This window comes from Cyprinus carpio, chromosome B2 (assembly GCF_018340385.1).
Source record: "Cyprinus carpio isolate SPL01 chromosome B2, ASM1834038v1, whole genome shotgun sequence".
In the NCBI taxonomy this organism is placed as follows: domain Eukaryota; kingdom Metazoa; phylum Chordata; class Actinopteri; order Cypriniformes; family Cyprinidae; genus Cyprinus; species Cyprinus carpio.
Window position 1 is genome coordinate 9,652,666 of NC_056598.1, and position 23,315 is coordinate 9,675,980.

The window sequence follows — 23,315 nt, forward strand, 5'->3', positions numbered from 1 at the left end:
AGTTCTCCGATCCCTTATCCCTATATTGTTCTCCCTTTCCCTCTTGTTTTGCCAGTTTGTTATTCTATCTTCTCTGTGTTTGCTACTGTAGTTCAGCTACTATTCTTTGTGATACTGAGTATTCCCTGTTTATTAGTTTGTAGAGTTTTGTTCTAGTCCCATGTCTGTCTTCAGTCCTGTCCTGTCCTCCAGGCTGTCCAGGACTATTTGATGAATAGAAAATTAAAAGACAAACAAAAAAAGCATTTATTTGAAATAGAAGTCTGTAAAAATACAAATGTTGTTACTGTCACTTTTTATCAATTTAATGCATCCGTGTATAATAAAAGTATTCATTTATTTCCAAAAAATGTATTGACCCCAAACATTTGAATGGTATTGTATATAGGCAAGAAAAGAGTTTAATGTACTAAATTGAATTGCACAACTGTTATGACTGATATGTAATGTGATCTGTATTTGTAAGGACATCTAGTGTTTACATCTAGTATCTCCATTCTTGCTAATGTTGCCAAGTTGCAGCAGCACTTGTTGTCTTAGTACATGATAGAGCAGTGTGTCCAGCATCCCAATGCTAAACACTTTACCAGCTGCAAATGGCAGGCGAAATATGAAGGACAGGTTTGAGCCTTTCTCTCTTTCTTTCTGCTCCGTGAAGCCATGCAAAAAAAAACACGGAATAAAGGTTTAGGCCTAAACAGTTTAATCAAAGCAAAACCATTGTTTCAGGATTTATTCAAATGAAAGTGACAGAAAGCATGTTATGAATGTCTGCTCACCTTCTCTAGTTTGGAGAAGGCCAGTGCGTGACAGTCCTTTACACTGAACTGCATGAATCTCATGTTAGCGGGATGGGTTAACTATGTGATGATGTTGAGGCCGGAGAACAACCTATAGACCAGTCATTCATTTCAATTACTTAAGATCTTCTGTTCCCTTGTGAAAAATAAGTGCTCTTAGCTGAACTGAATAAGCACTTGTGTATTTCAAATCTTACATGAACAGATACTATGATATCATAATGAAACAAAAAGCCAATTAAAGAGTGTACCTAAAGTGTGCTTAAAGAGTGTACAGTTTCATGACTATATTTCCTAACAATTTCTTCTGCTGAACACAAAAGAAAATATTTAGAAGACGTATATATCTTTTTTGTTTGCAAAAGAAGAAAAACTCATATAGGTTTGAAACAACTTCAAGGGTGGATAATTATGGCTGAATTTTCATTTTTGGGTGAACTTTTATTTGACTTTTAAATAGTGCACTTTGTAAGTCAAATGTAAAGTTTTTAAAGCATATTTTCAATTATTATTTAATAATCTTTTGCCATGCTTAAAAACAAAGTGTTGACATGTGAGGTACTTGATTAAGAAATGCATTTTAAACCTACTAAATTGCAACTTCATTACATATGGGTAATTTCAAATATATTTATCCCTTTGGGAATCTCAAAATCTCAAGCAGTCTCTGACCTGAACAGGGTCTGGACATTAACAATAGTTTTTGCATCAGCCATATAGTCTTCCTCAGCGGACATGGTGCTCTCTTTATCCACCACCACCATATTAGCAGCAAACGAGATGCCACAACGCAACAGGTCATCCAGACTGTAAGAAGAGAGATAGATTTGCAGATTTCTTACATATTTTGTTCATCAATCTTCTCAAATTAACACAACTTTTATTGAATTTTAAGCCTAGATACAATCACCAAAAGTGAAAAGCTGTAATTAGGCTATAAACAAACTAGGCCTACACCACAGTGGCATAACTTCATTGTCTTTATTCATTAGAAACCCTGGAGAAATCTGGTTAAATTTTGAAATGGTCTCTCATGTTGTTGAATCATACTTGGGGCAAACTCAGTTTTCCTCTGAATAATAAAGCCTGACGTTTGTTAATGTTTGTGCAGCTGCACAAACCTATGGCATTTCCTATATTAGTTGCCACTGAATGCCATTTCATCTGAATTGCTTTGCTTCACTGTAAAGATCATCTCCCCACTGAACTCTGAAGACAAAGAACAAGAAGCCTGCTACTCACGTTGAAGAGTCCCAGCAGAGGAAAGATGCTCTGCCGCTCAGTGTTTGTCCCCTGCAGCTTCCGGTGACAGTTCAGAGCAAATTTTCAGTTCTAACTAAGCAAATTTCAGTGACGTCTGATTCAGATTGCCACACCACCAATGTGGTACATGCAGGGCACCCCTGCACGAGTCAGACGAGCACAATGAGTGTGTCCCTTGCCTAGGCGGTGCGCACGCTGATGCGGTGCTCGTTGAGACAGATTGCTCACTGTGAGAGCATGAGTCTTGCCTCTCTACACTTGCAGAACACCTTTGTCAGTGAAGGTGTCCCCACCTCTCATGTTCTCCAGTTTCTCTCATCCCAGGTGCCTCGGAGGAAGAAACAGCAAAGTCAGAGGCCTGAGAAGACAGCCTCGAAAGAGCCCATGCATGTCTCGCCCTCTCCACAGGGAGATGATTCCCTGTGCTCTTTTCCCAAGAGGATCAGCACTCTTCATCTGGAGCGAGCGTCATGCTCCCCTTTGGATGATCTGAAGAGGATGCTGCTGCTGATTCCATGTCACTGGCAGCCTCTAATACAGAGGATTAGTCCAGCTTCATGGAAGACCCGGCTCCCTTCAGCCCAAGGGTGGTGTAGCTAGCTCATCCACATAAAGGCTGTTAAAGAACTTGGCTTGGAGTGGTCAGCCCCAGAAGAGTCCGTCCGGAGCCGTCAGGATGAATGATTTTTGCCAGAGCACCACCAGTGAGCCTCCCATCAGAGACCAGCACTATTCTTTCCAGAAGTGACAAACTCACCCTACTCGGCTATAGTCCACTCTTCCAACTCAGCCACCCTCACTTCTATTGATCCCTTGAAGAAGTCTTGAGCTTGCTTTCTAATCCCCCATTCAGCTCTGGGTGTTGAAGCCTTTGTTCACACTGTTAAAGCTGGGCCATCCTTCACACTTTGCACATGCCAAACAAACTAGAGCACTTCCCTTCTTCACAACAACTCGTTGGTCAGTTCACTGCCTCTGTGCAGTGACATGCTGTCCGGAGAGCTCAGACCCCTTGCTGCCCTTTTGCAGTCTTGGGAAGCCATCACAGGCATGTCAAGTTGGGTTCTGCAAACTATAAAATGAGGCTACTCGCTTCAATTCACTCGCACACCTCCCTGCTTCAAAGATGTGGTCCAAACTTCAGTTCAGGACAATGATGCTCCCCTAAGTGCAGTATCTGCTGGTTAAGGGAGCCATTAAAGTGGTCCTACCAGAGAACAAGGAGTCAGGAAACCATAATTTCCTCATCCCAAAGACAGATGGTGGGCTCAGGCCCATCCTAGATTTCAGTCTCCTGAATCGCTCCTTAATGAGGCTGCCATACAGGATGCTGACTTTGAAACAGATCCTTGCACCTTTTCCCCTTGTTGTTCTGCTCCTTGAGGTCATCAGACGGATCAGGGAGACTGGATGCTCAGTCTTACTGGTGGCTCCACTCTGTTGTGGTTCCCTGACCTAATACAGCTGTCATCGACAGTTACCTGGCTGATTCCGCTGAGGAAAGACTTCCTTTCTCAAGCAAGAGGTTCCCTCCAGTGTTGGGGTAATGCATTACAAGTAACGTGAGTTACGTAATCAGATTACTTTTTTTCAAGTAACTAGTAAAGTAATGCATTACTTTATAAATGCATTATAATTTAGAAGGAAATATCTGAGTTACTTTTTCAAATAAGTAACTCCAGTTACTTTGTTTCCCATGTCTTGACTGACAGCTCATGTGTTGCCATGTTGAGAGAAATCGGGAGTAAGTGCAGAGGTGTTATGTGTGCTGTTTAAACATGTTACTGTGTAAATATGAACAGTCAAATGCAAACTTATAATATTATATAAACCTGCAACAATTAGATATGTTAAATAAGACAAATATCATTTATGTATTTAATCCCAATTCATTAACCAATACCATTGCTTCTGACATTCGATGATCCAATTCAACCATACTAAGCAAAAATATTTGTTTCATTTTAGTTATTGCTTAATAGTGTTGAACTTTCTCCTCCTGCGTCATATTCTTCATGCAATTTGTTTGAGCTGCATCCTCTACTGTACAGATGTGAATTTACATTTCCTTTAGCCTGAGACATATTCATTTCACTTTTGGTGTGAAGGGGCTTTTACATTTATAAAAGAAGAACTTTTTATATTAAAAACAAATTGCCCTGCCCATATTTAAAAAGTCTCAAAAGTAATGTAACGCATTACTTTCCATAAAAAGTAACTAAGTAACATAATTACCTTTAAAAGTAACTTTCCCCAACACTAGTTCCCTCTATCTATGCCCTAAACTGGTCCATCTTCTCTGGCTGGTGTGCAATCCAAAATGAAGACCTCATCTTCTAGCGACCACTTGTCCTTTTTAAAAGATCTGCTGGATAAGGAGTGCGACCCTTCCATGCTCAATAGAGCCAGGAGACTTAAACCATCTTGCCCTCATACTGTTCCTATTTGAGACCTGTCTACAGTCCTCAAGGCCCTTTTGAGTCGCTCCAGGTGGCTGACTTCCAGCACTTATCGCTTAAGACCACCCTGCTGCTAGATTTAGTATCGGTTAAGCGTGTGGGTGACTTTCACTTGTTCATGGTGAGTGCTTCCTGTAAGGTCATCTTCAAACCCAAGCTAGTTTACTAACTTAAAGTGCTCTCTACTGCTGTCTATTCTACAGGTCATCATCCTCGGAAGATGAGCAGGGAGCTAATTTACTTTGCCTGGTCCAAGGCCTTCAGATATTTATGTGGAGCGCTCTAGCAAATATCGGCAGTCAGAGGAGCTCTTTGTGTGCTTCGGAGGCTGCGTTAAAGGGCTGCCAGTTACGAAGCAGAGATTATCCTTTTGAATAGCTCATGCAGTAGCTCTGGCTTATGCCTCAGTGGGCTCTGAGTGCCCCCATTTCAGTGAGGGCCCACTCCACTAGGGGGATGACCTCCTCCTGGGTTTGGTCCAGTGGAGTTACCATTGGGGATGTTTGCCAGGCAGCTGGCTGGTCATCACCATCTACCTTTGCTAGGATTTATCATCTGGACATCCCTGCCTTTCAGGCACATATCTTGTCCACAAAATTGTCTTGCACCCCTAGTGAGTGCTCTACAGTGTCTTTTATTGCATGCTCCAGCCGGTGGTCAGAGCCTCACAGGTTAGTCTATGTTTCTTAGGGCCCCTACGGCGGAATCCTAGGGCTGGAATTGCTGAACGGCTTCTGTTCTGCACTTCTAAAATGGTGCTATGGTATATGGTTCCCCATGCATGATTCAACACAGCGTGAGAGACCATTTCAAAAGAGAATGCTCTGGTTACTAATGAGGCTGCCACTTCTCAGTCGAAATGATATGACTGAATGGTATTCAGTATTCGGCATTTTCCCCAAGTGTGATTTAACACAACACTCATATTTGCATTGTCAGTGTCATTGATCAGATGAACGTAATGTGTGGTCTGTTTACACGATGGCTCTAGCATCTTATACTAAGTTTTATTTTATGAGGTTGGGATGATGTTATGTTTGTGGTTTTTAATGTAATGTTTTGGTTTTGAATTTTTAATTTTTGTTTTTTATTCAGAATACAACATATATGACATATCAAATGTTTAAACTGAGAAAATTTATCATTTTAAGGGAAAAATAAGTTGATTTTAAATTTCATGGCATCAACACATCTCAAAAAAGTTAGGATAAGGCCATGTTTACCACTGTGTGGCATCCCCTCTTCTTTTTATAACAGTCTGCAAACGTCTGGGGACTGAGGAGACAAGTTGCTCAAGTTTAGGAATAGGAATGTTGTCCCATCGTTGTCTAATACAGGCTTCTAGTTGCTCAACTGTCTTAGGTCTTCTTTGTCACATCTTCCTCTTTATGATGCACAAAATGTTTTTTTATGGGTGAAAGATCTGGACTGCAGGCTAGCCATTTCAGTATCCGGATCCTTCTTCTACGCAGCCATAATGTTGTAATTGATGCAGTATGTGGTCTGGCATTGTCAGGTTGGAAAATGCAAGGTCTTCCCTGAAAGAGATGACGTCTGGATGGGAGCATATGTTGTTCTAGAACTTGGATATACCTTTCAGCATTGATGGTGCCTTTCCAGATGTGTAAGCTGCCCATGCCACACGCACTCATGCAACCCCATACCATCAGAGATGCAGGCTTCTGAACTGAATTCTGATAACAACTTGGGTTGTCCTTGTCCTCTTTAGTCCGGATGACATGGCGTCCCAGTTTTCCAAAAAGAACTTCAAATTTTGATTTGTCTGACCAGTTTTCCACTTTGCCACAGTCCATTTTAAATGAGCCTTGGCCTAGAGAAAACGCCTGCGCTTCTGGATCATGTTTACATATGGCTTCTTTTTTGACCTATAGAATTTTAGCCGGCAACGGCGAATGGCACTGTGGATTGTGTTCACCGACAATGCTTTCTGGAAGTATTCCTGAGCCCATGTTGTGATTTCCATTACAGTAGCATTCCTGTATGTGATGCAGTGCCATCTAAGGGCCCGAAGATCATGGGCATCCAGTATGGTTTTCCGGCCTTGACCCTTAAACACAGAGATTATTCCAGATTCTCTGAATCTTTGGATGATATTATGAACTGTAGATGATGATAACTTCAAACTCTTTGCAATTTTTCTTTGAGAAACTCCTTTCTGATATTGTTCCACTATTTTTCGCTGCAGCTTTGGGGGAATTGGTGATCCTCTGCCCATCTTGACTTCTGAGAGACACTGCCACTCTGAGAGGCTCTTTTTATACCCAATCATGTTGCCAATTGACCTAATAAGTTGCAAATTGGTCCTCCAGCATGTACATTTAACTTTTCCAGCCTCTTATTGCTACCTGTCCCAACTTTTTTGGAATGTGTAGCTCTCATGAAATCCAAAATGAGCCAATATTTGGCATGACATTTCAAAATGTCTCACGTTCAACATTTTATATGTTATCTATATTCTATTGTGAATAAAATATAAGTTTATGAGATTTGTAAATTATTCCATTACTTTTTTACTCACAATTTGTACAGTGTCCCAACTTTTTTGGAATCGGGTTTGTATTTTGCTGGCTATAGTACTAGTATTTATGAATTAAATTTTTGGTCTATGAAGGTATGAGACATTCTCCTCTTCCCTCCAAATAATGCGTTTCTGTGACTGTCCAAAGCACACGAATACGAGGCATGTGAGTGGGAATCATAACGTTCCAACATGACATTGTTTTACACTGTACACATTTGGCACCACATAAGCAGTGCTAACCTTGCTCCAGAGCAGGCTTTCATAACCCTGGGTAAACAGCAGTGCTAACCCCAATTCTAAACTACACCTGCAGTTAAAAGTGGGGTTTAGAATGACAGTAACCCAGGTTTTCTGAATTCAGAATAATGGAATCAGAAGTTCAAAAATGCTCATTTGTTTCTGGGTTTAAGGACTCATTCCTTTGGCACTCTACTGTCAAGTGATTGAGCTTTTCTTCTTTCAGACAACAAATTGTAAATGGATTATTTGAGGACAGGATACAAACAAACATGATAATGTTTCATGTTTCATGATAATGTCTCTTGCCTGTCGATTGATCCAAGCATGTAATATATCATTGGGAACCAACAGACAGTCTCAAGAAACTCTGCTTCTGGCCTAAAATAAAGAAATTCAATATTATGTAGACATCAGGGGAAAGTTAACTATAACTACAAGACTACAAGACATTGGCAACTAAAGTAAAGCTCAATGAATGAGGTGAAGGAGAGTGACGTGTAAAATTAGGATGTTTACTCATGTTCCAAGAGCAGCACGATGGGACACAGTTCATTCTCTGATCTGTAAGAGGCTCGTAATGGGAGGATGAAGTTGTACAGGCCATTTCCTGTGGTCTCAGCAGACACAATGATGAGCTTATTCTTCAAACTGTATGCTTTGACATCTTCTTTGTCTTTGTGGTTGCAGGTCTTGCACAAAAACTGACATGACAATAAAGCAATGCAATATTACCATCAAGGACCACAATGGAAATAACTTTTTTTTTAACTTTGTTGTGTTATCCTTGATGAATTGAGTATAGTTCACTGCTTTTCTGTCTAATAAATTATATAAAAAAATAACAAAATAACCAATAACATACAACCAGTGAATCCCAGGAGCCTACAGTGAATATTTAAAGCATATTCATAAAACATACACTATTTTTGTGAAACATACAAAAAAAATAATAATAATAATAAATAAAAAAATAATTCCTGTGATCAAAGCTGAATTTTCAGCAACATAACTCCAGTCTTCAGTGATCCTACAGAAAACTCAAAAATGCTGATTTGCTGCTGAATTATTATTGGTGGTCAATAATAAGGGTTCTTCTTATTTACCAATATTAAAAACTGCTGCCTGATATTTTGTGGAAACATTTGTAACATTTAGGATTAAAATTTAGCTTTGCCTCCCAGGAATAAATTACATTTTAACATTTATTGCAATAGAAAACAGTTATTTTAAATTGTAACACTATTTCTCTATTTTAATTTATTTTTCTCTATTTTTTTTTCTATTTTTAACACTTTTTTACTGTATTTTTGAGCACATAAATGCAGCCATGGCAAGCAAAAATTTTTACGTTTCCAAACATTTGACAAATACTGTATGCAAAGCTGAATATCTGATTCTTCAGTGTCGCACGGTCGTTCAGAAATAAGTGTAATATGCTGATTTGCTGCTCAAGAAACATTTCTTATTATTATCAATGTTGAAAACAGCTGTGCTGCTTAATATTTTTGTGGAAACTGTGATTCATTTTTAGAAGCTGAAAAGAACACCATTTATTTGAAATGGAAATCTTTTGTAAATGTTTTTACTGTTGCTTTTAATCACTTTAACTTAAACTTTTACTTGTAATTTAGTACAATCATTGTTGTAAATTTAGATTGTCCACGCAAGTGTAATCAGAATACTGTGTGTAATACCTTTTCTAGCCTCATACAACATTTGGGTGCTTTCTCTTTCCGTAAATGGCAAAGTATTGGTGAGCTTCCGATGTAGGGTAAATCTGGAGGATATTCCTTAATGTAACTGCAAAAAAGTACAGGAGATCTCATTCCCGTAGCAGCCATCTTGACATTACTCAGTGTTTCTTTGATGACATTTAATCAAACAAACACATTATTTTCTCTCTCAGTGAAAGAAATAATTACCCATTGCTGCCTTGATTTCTAGTGCAGGGCTGACATGGGCTCTTTGACTCATCGATGAGCAGGTTGCCAATCTGAAAGGAAGGTGAATCTGGCAATTCCAGAACAGGAACCACGTTTGGTTTTCTCTTTTCAGATATATTAGTTTCAATTGAGAGCGATGGACCTAAACTGGAAGGAATGCTTATTTCCTGCATGTCTATAGCCATGGTACCTTTAGTAAATACAAACAAAACCTTTAGACAAAAATATAGAAACAACATCACATTTTTCATCTACATGTTTTTGAAAGAATTTAAAGTGCACCATAGGTCTGAAATTTAAGTTGTTACACAATGAAACACTTCTCCTCTGCTGAAACTCTAAAAAAATTATAATGGCACAGACATTTAAAATGTTTGGATGTACACCACTTGCGTAGTATGTGTGACATTTGTCATTCATTTCAGAAATGGGAGTATTTTTGAAAGAAGTCTCTTATGCTCACCAAGGCTGAGGGGAAGATTATGGTGCGTTAATTCAATTTGTAAGTCGACACACCCATTCACTTACATTATAGGGAAAAGAGTGGGCAGCATACTCTTCAAAAATTCACCAACTGTGTTTTACAGAAGATTTTTTTTTAAGCATAAAAAATAGGAGATTTTTAATGTTTAAGAAATAATGAATTTATTCATCAAGGACGAATTAAATCAAAAGTGGCAGTAAAGGCTATTCTTTTGAACTTTCTATTTATGAAGAAATCTTGAAAAAATATATCACTGTTTCAACAATAATATCAAGCAGTGAGACAGTTTTCAACATTGATAATAAGAAATGTTTCTTGATTTTTGTTTCAGCATATAAGAATGATTTCTGAATGATTATGTTTCACTGAAGACTGGAGTAATGATGCTAAAAAATCAGCTTTGCATCACAGGAATATTTTACATTTATATATATATATATATATATATATATATATATATATATATATATATATATATATATATATATATAAAAATCATTTATTTTTAATTGTAATAATATTGCACAATATTACTATATTGTTACTGCATTTACTGTATATATATATATATATATATATATATATATATATATATATTTTTTTTTTTTTTTTTTTTTTTCAAATAAATAGAGCCTTGGTGAGCTTAAAAGACTTCTTTTAAAAACATTAAAAATCTTTCTGACCCCAAACTTTTGAATAGTATTGTTGTGATATGTACATTAGCTTTCTTTGAATTATTATAATGTTCATTTGTCTGACCCATGCTAGTAATAGCGCTGCTGGTTGGAGGTTGAGTCTTGTTCTCTTTCTTGGCCTTAAAGCAGGAGTTCTCCTCTTTGGTGACACTGATGTAGAAGCACACGTCCAAAGGTTTCATGATGTGCTGAGAACCAGGGTTCAGCAGTATATTCTTAGTGTCGTCAGGACAGACTCCAATGAGACAGATGCCGTATCTACAAACACGACAGAGATATTTACAGTAAGTAAGTAAGTAGTGGTCATTTTTGAGGAATCAAATTTCATTTTCACTGTTCTGTTAGATTAAATGCATTTCTCAAATATGCTTTTCCCACATACTCACTTATTATATGCATTAAAAGAGGCATAAGGGAAGCTCTTTCCCTCATACTCAGAAAAGAAGACGCTTTCTTTCAGAACAATGCTGTACACTTCATTTCCTGAGCATTTCCCATAAATCCTGTGCCAGTCCTCAGGAGAATGCTGACCCTCTCTGCAGAGATACACACATCATATCATATAGAATTTTGATTTTGAGTTTTACAACTTGTGGGGTGAGTGAATGACAAAATCCAAGGTCCAGATTCACAAAAACGTGCAAATTAGGGTGAGATCGCAATTGCCTATGGGAGTGGAAAGTTGATCTACTGACAATTTGCAAATTAAAGAACACAGTGCAATTTCCCAAGAGCAGCGCAAATAAGTGTTGGATCACAAACAAGCAAAGCAATCAGGGTGTCTAACCTACTAACAATGCAGTGTCAGTCTCACTTTCAGTTAGAATTACAACTTAATTTCTGCTATAAAGTACATCTATATATGAGTACATATAGAACTTGTGTAACTCAATGTTTTAACTAACTGCAAAAATTGAATAGTCAGTCAAAGCCTACTGATTAATTGGTAAAATAAATTATGTTTAGCTGATTGATTGTTGTATCAGCTGTAGATTAATCGATTTTCAAAATAATTGCTTGTCTGCAGCACTGTAAAGATGACAATGTTATCAAAACGATCCCTGTTCACACAGATCTGCAAAAAAATTATTATGCATGGCAAGCTAGTACTGTAGTTGGCGATGTTACTTTGTAAAGAAACGTCTCGGGTTACGCAACCATGGTTCCCCAAGAGGGAACAAGAAGCTGCGCCCCCTAGGGGGCACATTGGGGAATGCAGCCTGCATGATGGTGTCTGAAGCACGTTGAAACAACGGCAATCTATTGGTCCACCTGGCCCATGACGTTAACCCTCTGGAGTCTAAGGGTATTTTTGGGGCCTGGAGAAGTTTTGTCATGCCCTGACATTTGTGCTTTTTTCAGTTTCTTATAGATATCTAAATGGCTAAAGTCTAATCTTACTGTAATCAGCACAAACTGGGCTATAATAATATGTGAGCAGCATGTATGTACATGATTGTGTTTTTGCATGGTTAGTGAAAAACTAAAAATCACTTGAATAAGGCAATAAAACACATACAGAACATTGGTTCCCGGGACTTTTGAGAACTGGAGCTTGTAGCCTAGAATTTTTTTTTTCTAAATGATGTGAAAATCATCTTGTTTACTCACTTACAGAAAACAATATATTGATTTAAATTTTCTAAGACACTTTTTGTTGGTAAAAGTCATATGCGAGTAGGCGTCAACTATCATGAATTCACACCTGAGAAGACAAAGGCCTGCATAATGAGCTGCATAATGAGCCTTTCAGTCAGCTGTGTCACGGAGAGGGATGAGTTACAAGAAAGAATGTGAGGACAAAATAAATGTATATAATTTTATGTTTGTAGTTTATTTAGAATATATTTAATTATCCCACAACATAATTTAATATTCACTTGTGAGTGCAGTTAAACAGTTTATTAGGAACAATCAAAGCTGACTTTCAAACTGAATTTTTTGCATCATTACTCCAGTCACACAATCCTTCAGAAATCCTTTTAACAATCTTATTTTCTACAAAAAAACATTTATCGTTATTATTATCATTATTATTATTATTATTATTAATGTTGAAAAGAGCTGAGAATATGTTTTCAGGTTTTTTAGGGGGGATAAATTGAAAGAACAGCATTGTTTGTTACATTTGTTACAGTTACATTTATTGGTACATTTATATTATTTACATCAAGCTTTTGAATGGTATAGTAGTGTATATTGTTATTGAAACTTCATGATATTTCATTTGATTGTACATTTAGTGAGGAATTATAGTTTGGAAAAAGTCTCTAGAAAAAATCTAACTAGTAAAATGTTTACACATTATGTGAAAACTAGTACAAGTATATAAATAAATAAAAAGAGACTTACTCATGTTTATGATCTCTGCTAAATAAAGTGCTTCATTCTTTTTTTCTGAGGAAATCCAAATCTCAAATCCTCAACCACATCACATCTTTTTGGGGTGAATTATGTCTTATTCCTCTCATAGCGAAGCAAACAGTAAAATAAAAAAAAACTTGAAGAACAATCTTGCTGCGTTGTCTTCTGTTGTGTGGGCGTATTCAAGTCGCACGCTTCAGTGAAACATTATCATCTCAAAAGCGCGTTCAGCGCGGGGGCGTGGTCACATTAGAAGATAATGAAGGGAGACGTGAAAAACGGACATTGCGTTGTTTTCATATGGATTACTTTATCACAGAATACTTGTTTTCGGCAGCACTTGTTTAGTTTAAAAGTAGACGTGTCAGGCTTTCTATAGATATCTCTCTCATGTCTCTGTGTTGAGTATTCACTGAGTTACAGTTCATTTTAATGACGCATTTGTAAATGAAGATCAGCGCAGACAAAGGCTGCAGACAGCACTCTTTGTTTGTTATCTTTATTTTATAAGTGCACAAAGTTTTGTTGTTATTATGTCTGTATACAAAAAAAAGGTAGACCCTTTACAGATTCGATTGATGTATTGCTCTTATCTGTACGATCAAAACTGAAAGTGTAATTTAAATTCTTTTCGGGGTTATCAGGAGAAAATACCCCAAAACGCGTATACGCGTTAATCGACTCCAGAGGGTTAAAGGTGGGGTGCTCGGAAGTATAAAAGGGCACCTGCTGAATAGGTCATCCACTTAGCTGTCTGAAGGAGGTGTTAACAGGCAGGCCAAGGGCATGGCAAGGGGGCGCAGTGTCTTGTTCCCTCTTGGGGAACAATGGTTACATGCGTAACCCGAGACGTTCCCCTTCTAGGGAACTCCACGTTCCACGAAATCCAACCATGCCATGCTGAGGCACATGCCTGTCCACCTGGTGGGGGAGCACCAAGGAAGCAACAGACGTACATCAGGCCTTTCTTCAGAAAGGGGCCACTCACACAACTTGGCAGAAATGGGGAACCCGATTAGATCAAGGGAAACATCCCCCCACCCAAGTTAAGAGAACAACTATTTTCAGATAGCTATGCTATGTAAGCCATATAAGCCTGGATACACAACACCACTGAAGAGACTAAATTAGAAAGCCTCTAGAGGAGCTCAAAGATAGCTACTTAAATCCCAGTAAGGAGAAATAGCTGCTGAGCTAGAACACAGCTATCCCCAGATAACTATGTCCTAAAGGTCTTATGAAGGCTTTTAGACCAGAATAACCATACACAGCTAGCCTAGATAGCACCATGTCATTGACCAGGGGCTCACAAGAGGAAGATCTGGGCTATCAGTAAAAGATTCGCTAAGAGGGAACACATAAACATCATCAGTTGGAGATCAAAGCCTGATGTAAGCCTTGGCCAAAAACACAAGAGGCCTGGACACAGCTATCCTCGAATAGCAGTTCCCTCCGATAAGGCTGAAGACAGGACAAAGACTTCAGCGCTTACTTGAGAGAGCTTGTGCCAAGGGGAACCCAAGCTAGGCTAGAACAAAACTGCTCTCAGACCGCCATATTCCAGATCAAAGTAAGCTTAAGCTGGAGCATAACCATCTGCAGACAGCTATACTCTGAGCAGGGACTGCTCAATTAAAAACCCTGAAGAGGGGGAGCAGTGCACTCAGCCCAACCTCACTAAGCGGATTCAGAGGGACCGCCCACTTAAAAATACCCAGAAGCCTTGGGAGGCAGCCCACTCCTAAAACCGTCTGGCTTATTACAGGAAGGAACATTCTCCATAACCACTCTAGGTGCTGAAATCACCCTGGAAAAGAAAGCTTGCAAGCATTTCTCCACAGAGGGTGTGCGGATACAGCAGATCAAAGCAATCCCAGTGAACTGGGATAAACTGTGCCGCATCAACGGCGAACCGGGCCACGAAACACAAACACTTCGTCCCGCATCCCTTGGGAATAGAAATAAATGCGAGCGGAGCCTAGACATCATGTCTCATCACAATAAGTGCGTAACTCTGAACATGCCTGCTCTTTGCCGAGACAAATGCGAAAATGCCCTTAAGTGTTAGAATCCAAACACGGAGCCACTCATTCCCTCTGGCGGTGCTCGACTTAGGCACTACACACGGGATCGATAACCCAAAAGAGCATCTTAACCCCATAAGTCCCACGAGCTGAGGCTTCGCTGTGCCTTGGCAGCAGTGGGACCCCAACTGTGAGACACAAATGCTTGTCACTCATCAAGAGGGGTGAACGGAGCTTCTCATTGGAGACATTCATAATGATCGCGCTCGGAGTTATCGAGCACCGAACACGCAAGCTCCAGACCAAGACACATGACACATAGAACATGTGTGTCCTTAAGCCGCGAATCCCGCAATTCGAGTCCTCGCTGTGCCTCGGCAACAGCAGGATCTGAACCGCGAGACGTAAACACTTGTCACTCATCATTCAAGAAGAGTGACATATGCGAATGGAGCTTCTCATTGGAGACACTCACAATGAGCGCACAAGCTCCAGACCAAGACACGTGATGTAGAGCTGAAGATCTTTGCCGGAACCCGACGGGACCCAGCGGGTTCGGTCGGGTTCGGGCTTAATTTATATCATTTTACACGGGCTCGGGCTTGCGCTCCGGTTTGCGAAGTAAATGAGCGGTCATGCGATGGGTTTCGATCAGCGCAAGAAAGACGCGAAAATGTATGCTGAGTAGGTGAAACGGAGGCTTGCCTCTGGCGATTACGTTTTGGTTGCACCAGCAACTAAAGCAAAGTCTGAGGTGTGGAAAAGTTATGACCATGTTTATAATGAGAATAATGAGCCAGTGGGTTATATTGCTGGACGCACCATCAGTGAGTGCAGGAACGTGCTGAAGCCATCTACAGTGGATTCAATAATTTTCCTCCACAAAAACATGTAGGCCTAGCCTAATCTTGGTGAGTAAAGGTTTTTCAAATTATAACTAAATATTAATTGAGTCTTAAATGCATAATGTAGGCTAATGTTGGCATTATTCTTTTATTAAATTTCAGCTGCTAGTGGCGAAGCAAATCCTGCGGAGCCTTTTTCGTAATTTCGTTATTGCCAAATACCCATCTTAATTTAGAATTTAACTTAATTTAATTTGTTAAGAAAGACTCATTTTTATTGGTACATTGGCCTATTTAAAGGCTAAATGAGCCTATGCCTAGGCCTATTTAGAGTGCTGAGATGTTACGATGTTACAGAGGACTTATTTTATTTCTTTGTTCCAACTTTCAAGTGGCCTATAGCCTAAGTTAGTCATGAATAAATTATGTTAAAACATGTATAAATGACTCATTCTTGACAAAAGGAAAAAGAGCTGTATGCGTGCGCACATTTGAATAATGTCGGGCTGTAAACGGGTTCGGGCTTTTAAAAAGCTGTCAATCAAAATGTACTTGTCGGGCTCGGGACGAAATCTGTCGGGCTCGGGTCCTGTCGGGCCTAACTTTTAAGGCCCGATTACAGCTCTAAAGTGATGCATAGATCATGTGTGTCCTCAAGTGTAAGAAACCTCGGGCACAGAGGCACACACTCTCCAAAAATGCTCACCCGCCATTGGTCTGTCAAACGCACTTCAAACAGACGGCTCCTGAAGACAGCAAAGAGGATGACGTATTCAGCAGGTGCCCATTTATACTTTTGGGAACACTGCCAACGACGTCCTGGGCCAGGTGTTTTTTCACACGTGCTTCAGACATCGGTCATGCAGGCTGCATTCCCCAATGTGTCCCCTAGGGGGCGCAGCATGGAGTTCCCTAGAAGGGGAACTACACGTCTGCTCATGTATGACTTGGCATGTTTTTACTGTATTCATGAATTCACATTTTATAGTTTAAACACAGACAATAATGGTATGGCTTTCAAAAGTTTGTGTTTTCAGGCCTATAAAATGCCATTGTCGCATAAATGAATGGCCAAAATATAAAAAACATTTTACGTTTTTAGTGTTGTGTAAATGCCCACTTATTTAACTCCATAAATTTTGCAACTGAAAGGACGCTCCTACAAATGCATATGTAAAAATATTTATGTCCTCAGCTTTCCACTGTTAATTTTACTAAATTGTCTTTAGTGACAGTAGTTTTTTTTTTTTTTTTACTTCTAGGGTTTGCTGTGGTGCAAGCTTCAAAATGTTTTTGTGTGAACCATTTGGTCCCTCTTTACATTAAGTGCCTTAACTACTGTGTACTTATTTTCATTAATCATTTGGAACAATGCACTTATTGTGTACATATATGATTTTACATTGTACTTATATTTTAAAAATACCTGCATGTAATTTCATTTATAATTACACTGTTGACCCATCCCTTACACCTTAACCCACCCTTAAACCTACTCATACCACCAAACCTGTCCCTAGCCTTACCCGTATCCAACCTCAATAGCAGCAAAAATGCTTTGCAATACAATATTAATGTAAGTACATAGTAGTTAAGGCCACTTAATGTAAAGTGGGACCAGCTATTCCTTTAAGTGCTTTTGATATGTCATCAGGCTAGTGTACTCACAGGCCTTCAGATGTGTGCACCAGCAGGGTGATTAAGGTGGACGTGGCAGGACAGATGCAGTTCAGGGCCAGCATAGCGAATTTAAACTCTTCCTCACAAACAATATGATCTGGGGGGCGAAATAGCAGTACAACTGTGTTGAGAAAGAGCTGTGTCAAAGCCTTTCGCTGCATTCATACATTGTTTGAAATGTTCTGTAATCACCTACAAAGACTGATTTAATAGTACCTGCAAATTTCACATGAAATTTGTTTTCTGGTTTGAGAATCTGAACAAAAAGAGTGCAGCTTGGAGCAAAGTCCTTCACTGCCCAAGCCCTCAGGATGGTCTGGTGATCCTGAGAAGAAACAAATAAGTTATTAAACATGGAATATTCATAGAAATTATCATAAATAAACATATTCTGTATGTCCCATCACTTCACTGATGACTTAAAGGGGTAATGAACTGAGAAATCAAAATACACCTTTATCTTTTGACATATAAGAGGTCATTGTACTATTAAAATATCCCAGTTTCAGAGTTTCAAAGTTTCAGAACTCAAAACGTTTTTGTTAGTCTAAAAACAGCGTATATTGAAGCCTGTCTTACAAAATGACAGCTTATGGAATGTGCCACTTTATGACGTAATAGTGTGGATAAACCCCACCTCCGCAGAAGACGATTAACACCTGCTTCTACAGCGCTGCCTGTTTAGCCCCGCCCACTGATTCACACACGTAGTAGGTAAATGACAAGAGCGGCAAACACAGGTATACACAGAAAAAAATCGATACACTTTATTTAATGAACTTCATTTTTAAAGAAGTTCCAGTCCACATCAGTAAGAACTTTGTTCACTTCATTTTACAGCAGATTCGTTTACAAATAAGGCAGGACTTTCATAAAGATTGAAACTAAATTATGATGCTGTACCGACTATATTGGATCTGACAGTAATGTCACACCACCACACAAGTGTGAGTAAGTGTGTGTTTTTATTTTGTGATCATTATTGCTTCGTCTGTTTTTACAGATTGTTTGACATGTACTGAGAATTTATGTGTTTTTAAGCTAAATCACAGCAGTGTCCATCTATTAAGGATGTAAGCTGTCAAACATACGCAAACCAACCATAGCTTATTCTTCTGGACACAATCCACAATCCACAATCTGCCATGCCTATTCAAACAGAGTGTTCTAATGACGGTGGTCAACTAGTTCTGAATCATGTATTTTGATGTAAAAATCTTAATAACATTATATGTGGACCTCAAAACACAGTTCAGAATAAAAAGAAAAGGTAGTTCATTACTCCTTTAACAATAATGCTTTGAATGTATTAATCATAATTATGTATTTCTTCATTTGTTGATGAAAAATCTCAGTAATGCTTACAGCTGCATTGCGGTCAGCCTCACAACGGCAGGTCAGAATGAAACAAGCCTCAGCATCACCCAGCCTGTGTGGAAAGTCTTGTTTAGTCTTGAGAATATCTTGCATTAAGTTTCTTACACCATTGGCATTTCTTTAATTGTTTAAAGTGTAAACATTTTGAATTTAGTTAGCTTTTTTTAAATGTTTATGTTTAAAACAAAATTTTGGGTAACTCTTTATTTTGCAGTGTCTTTGTTACACGTTACACGTACTCACTACAGTAATAACAGTAAATGATGCATACTTACATGTGTTTTTCTTTTTTTTGGCCAAAATATATGTTAAATATATGCTATAAGCAGTGGATTAAATATATTTGTGAAATTGAAAATATTATTTTCAATCTTTACATTGTTGATATTTTAAAAAAATATACACAGTAAATTGTAAAAAACAGAACATTATAAAGTATGTTCCTTGCTGATTTTTTTATCAAAATGTGTTCTATGTTCAAATAAGCTTTTTCTTCAAATGTGACATGTAAATGTATTTTTATTTTTTTTATTTTTTTGGATTGAAATATTAGGAGGGAATATATTTATATTGTTAAAATACATTTTTAAAAATACACAAAAATGGCCAAAAACATATTTAAAAATCTAAAATATATTTGAAAATATATGTGCATAAATATATTTTGGAACATATTTTAGCAAAAATATTTAAAAATATATTTGAAAATATATGTGCATAAATATATTTTGGAACATATTTTAGCAAAAATATTTAAAAATATATTTGAAAATATATATATATATATTTTTCCATATGGGTTAAATGTACAATTGCACTGTAACAAGGACACTGTTAAATAAAGATTAACCCAGTTTTGCTACAGTGTCAGAAAATTTATTTAAGTGTTGATATCTTACAAAATTTTTCTCTCAAAAATACTGATTAGATTTTTTTTTTTTTTTTTTTTTTTTATGATTAAATCCTTTAAGGCAACACTTTGGCTTTTAAGCTCTGTTCCATGTAAATGTGATTCCCAATGAAAATTAGATGAAGTTTGAAATATATCTCTTGACTGCCCACTCAAAAAAAAAAAATCAAATATGATAATTTATCATTCTCAAGATATCACAGCAGATAAACATAAATGTCTTCAAACTCACTTTGCTCTGGTCAGATCTTGATCTTTGAGGGCAGAGCCCTGCAGATATATGACTCTGTGTGACCACATCGGGATCCGCAGCACCCGTCTCACCGCCGCATCCTGCTCTGCTGGGCAAAGGATGATGACATAGTACTCCTGGAAGACAACAGCGACAAACAGACAGAATTTGAAAAAAATCAGCCATTTTGAATTTTTCACAAAACCTACTTTTGCAATATAGTCCTAGGTTTTTTTTTTGCCTGACTGGAACCAAACCAGGGCTGAATGATTCCCTGGAGTCCGAATATCAAAAGTTATTAGAAAAAAATAAATTTACCATTCATTTTCGCTAGGGGGCACTAAAATGTACAAAGTGGGCGAGGCTGCTTTTACTAAAAACTCTTGAACAGAATGAGTTATTTAGCAAATTGGGTTCTCATATGTATTGGTTCATGGCGATTGGCCACTTGGTGCTGCTATAAAATAGAAAAACATAAAAATGGCTATAACTACACCATCCTTTGTCCAATCGACTTGAAAGCTGTCATGCGGTGTCTTTGTCCTAAATGCCATTACTGTATGTCAGGACATTTGTGTATCTTGTGGTTGCTACTGCAATCAAAAGGTGTTTCACACATACACACAATACTCATATCATATGATAGCTCTCCTCATTCTGAACAACTTTGCCTCTGGAACCACTGCTGTCAATCAGTAAAATATTTTGAGATTTTAAAAAAAAAACTACTTTTGTGAACTAGTTCTTTGCAGTACAAGTCTCTAGACTCTCTAGGTCAATACTTTAGAAATTTAGCCTTTGGATAGCTATAACCAGATCATTTAGAAAATAGCCAATTGTACACAAAATCCTATAAATCCTAAACGAAAACTCACTTCACAAAATCAGCTGAGCACATGCAACATATGATTCTAAGAAACATGCAAAGTTTTATGGAGATCTGACCATAGGTGACATTATAACTGTTATATAAAAGTTAATAATACTGTATTTATATGGCAAAATTACATGATTTTGCTGAAATTGGTCTTTTTCATCGCTGATTTAGGTGGTTACAAGCAGCCGCGGCGCTACCATTGGGCCCGGGTGGGCCTGGGCCCACCCATTTAAGGTCCGGGCCCACCCATTTTGGCCCAGGCCTATGAGTAGTGAGTGATTTTCATTCTAGCGGTTCATCCAATAACCAGCCCGAGGAAAGCTTTGAGCGAAATCTTCTCAGCCAATCAGCGGCTTCTACCCCACCAGCAAGTGATCCAATGAAATGAATGACGTTGGCGGACGTCATTCATTCAAGACAGACACAGACAGTTTTGCCGATATGAAACGTAAAACAAAACAAAGCAGCTTATTTTATTTTAAATTCAGCAAGAAATGCTCCGAGGAACAGCAGGAGGAAACTCCTGCAAATTTAAGTTGCGACTTACCATCCTGCTCGGCCGCCCTCTCCCCATCAAGTCCTCCCGTAGTAGGCACACCCTCACACCAGCAAGGCAAGTATAGGCTAAAAGTTAGGGGTAACGATATCGTTAGTGTCTGGCCGTTTTCCTGCTGTTTGTGTTTAGCAGCTGTGTCAGATTCAATGCTGCTGTTATTTCATGCCGATATAGTTCTTCTTGTCATTCTGAATTTATAAGAAACAATTAAATAATTTTGGACAGTTCCCTGCCCGCCGTGTTGTAAATAAATGGAGAGAAACAGAACCTCCAAAGATATAATTCCGTTTCAGTCTTTTTGTGTATTGAACGTTCATAGGAGATAAATGAATTTAGCTTACTGCCAACAATTAAGGTGTATTTCTTTGTCCGCTTGCTTTCAGCACTGAGCGGAGGACAGCGATACAAGTTGCTGTCCTCCTCAGTGCCGCAGAAAAGCGCTGGAACGGAGATGAAGGGAAAGGTTTTTTTTTTTTTTGGGGGGGGGGGGGGGGTCTTATTTTAACTGGCCCATCCAGTTTTCTGGAGGCCCACCTACAATAAAAATCCTGGCGCCGCTACTGGTTACAAGCTTGCTAAATAATACACAATATCATTTAACAATTGCGCATAAGGGCCTTAAGGTGCCTGAACACTTTTAATTGCTGCTTGCATCTATATTTTATTTTTGTTAAGTACCTGAAGTATGGGGTGAGCATAAAACTCATTTAGGAAATCCATCAGCAGGTCGATTTTGACTGAACGGACACACAGCACCACGTGTCTCTCGGTTTCTGCTCTTTGTTTGCTGTAATCTCCTCCTGACTTCTGCCGCTCCATCCACAAGTAGGCCAGCTCCTCAAACTAGTACATCACAGCACACAGAGAAAACACCATAATGCACTGTATTAGCTCTCATTCTTTAATTGCATTGCCGTGACAGTGGCTGCAGGTTATACAGTACTTCTTCCATCGTGGGATTTAGGTATTAAGTGTATGAACATTTTGAAACCATTTTTGGCTGAACTAACCCTTTAAAATTTAAAAGTAAAAACATTCAAGGGTCCCACTTTATATTAAGTGGCCTTAACTACTAATGTAATTACATTTTAATAAATAATTTGGTACAATGCACTTATTGTGTACATACATGTTTTTACATTGTACTTATATTTGAAAAATACCTGCCTGTAATTACATCTGTAATTAATTTATGTAATTACATTTATAATTACACTATTGACTCATCCCTTACACCTTAACCCACTCTTAATCCTACCCATACCACCAAACTTGTCCCTAACCTTACCCGTATCCCACCTCAATAGCAGCAAAAGTGTTTTGCAATATAATATGAACACAATAAGTACATTGTACTTATTTTTTTGATGTAAGTACATAGTAGTTAAGGCCACTTAATATAAAGTGGGACCCCATTTTCCATAGTATATCATGCTATATGGTCTACAATGGTTCATTGCTGTTTTAGAGTTTAGTATCAAGGCAAACTTACCTGGATAGGCAGGACTACTAAAGCCACAAATATCAAAATAACAACCAGCAACTTGGAGGCCCAGATATCAGGAATGACATCTCCAAACCCCACTGTAGAGAATGTCACGATGCAGTAGAAAGAGTCGAAAACTGTGACTTTTGTACCAGCACGCTGCAAGTGCTCAACACCACAAATGCTGGAGAGAGGAGGAACAAATGAACAAAAGCAGACAACACAAAGGAGTCCATGTTAGGTCTGCAACACATGAGAGACTGTATACTACAGTAATATATGTATTAATGTATTACATGTTTACAAATTGTACTCGTTATGAAAGAGAATTGAAACATTCACTACAACACAGTCCTGCAATAGAAAGTTTTCATTTCGCTATGCATATTCTGCATATTCTTGTATGATGCGATTTTGATCAATCTTGATCATGGATTTGTTTTACATTAGTATGATTTTAGCAAGTCGTTAATGAAAAGCAATGCCACTGTTGATCTGTCATGATTCATATACTGTTCATTATTTTTTCTATTCATGA

At 38.3% G+C, this 23,315-nt stretch overlaps 1 protein-coding gene across 1 annotated transcript in view; it reads right to left on the reverse strand.

Annotated features, from left to right (window-relative positions):
• LOC109075104 (potassium channel subfamily T member 2-like) overlaps positions 1–23,315 on the reverse strand; it is a 52,826-nt gene that overhangs the window by 16,538 nt on the left and 12,973 nt on the right. Inside the window, 15 exon segments of the mRNA XM_042719153.1 lie at positions 544–645; positions 780–891; positions 1,473–1,607; positions 7,611–7,682; positions 7,821–7,993; positions 8,999–9,104; positions 9,227–9,437; positions 10,491–10,684; positions 10,813–10,962; positions 17,328–17,436; positions 17,556–17,664; positions 18,705–18,768; positions 19,859–19,995; positions 21,970–22,134; positions 22,784–22,961. Of these exon segments, the coding sequence (XP_042575087.1) occupies positions 544–645; positions 780–891; positions 1,473–1,607; positions 7,611–7,682; positions 7,821–7,993; positions 8,999–9,104; positions 9,227–9,437; positions 10,491–10,684; positions 10,813–10,962; positions 17,328–17,436; positions 17,556–17,664; positions 18,705–18,768; positions 19,859–19,995; positions 21,970–22,134; positions 22,784–22,961 (2,017 nt within the window).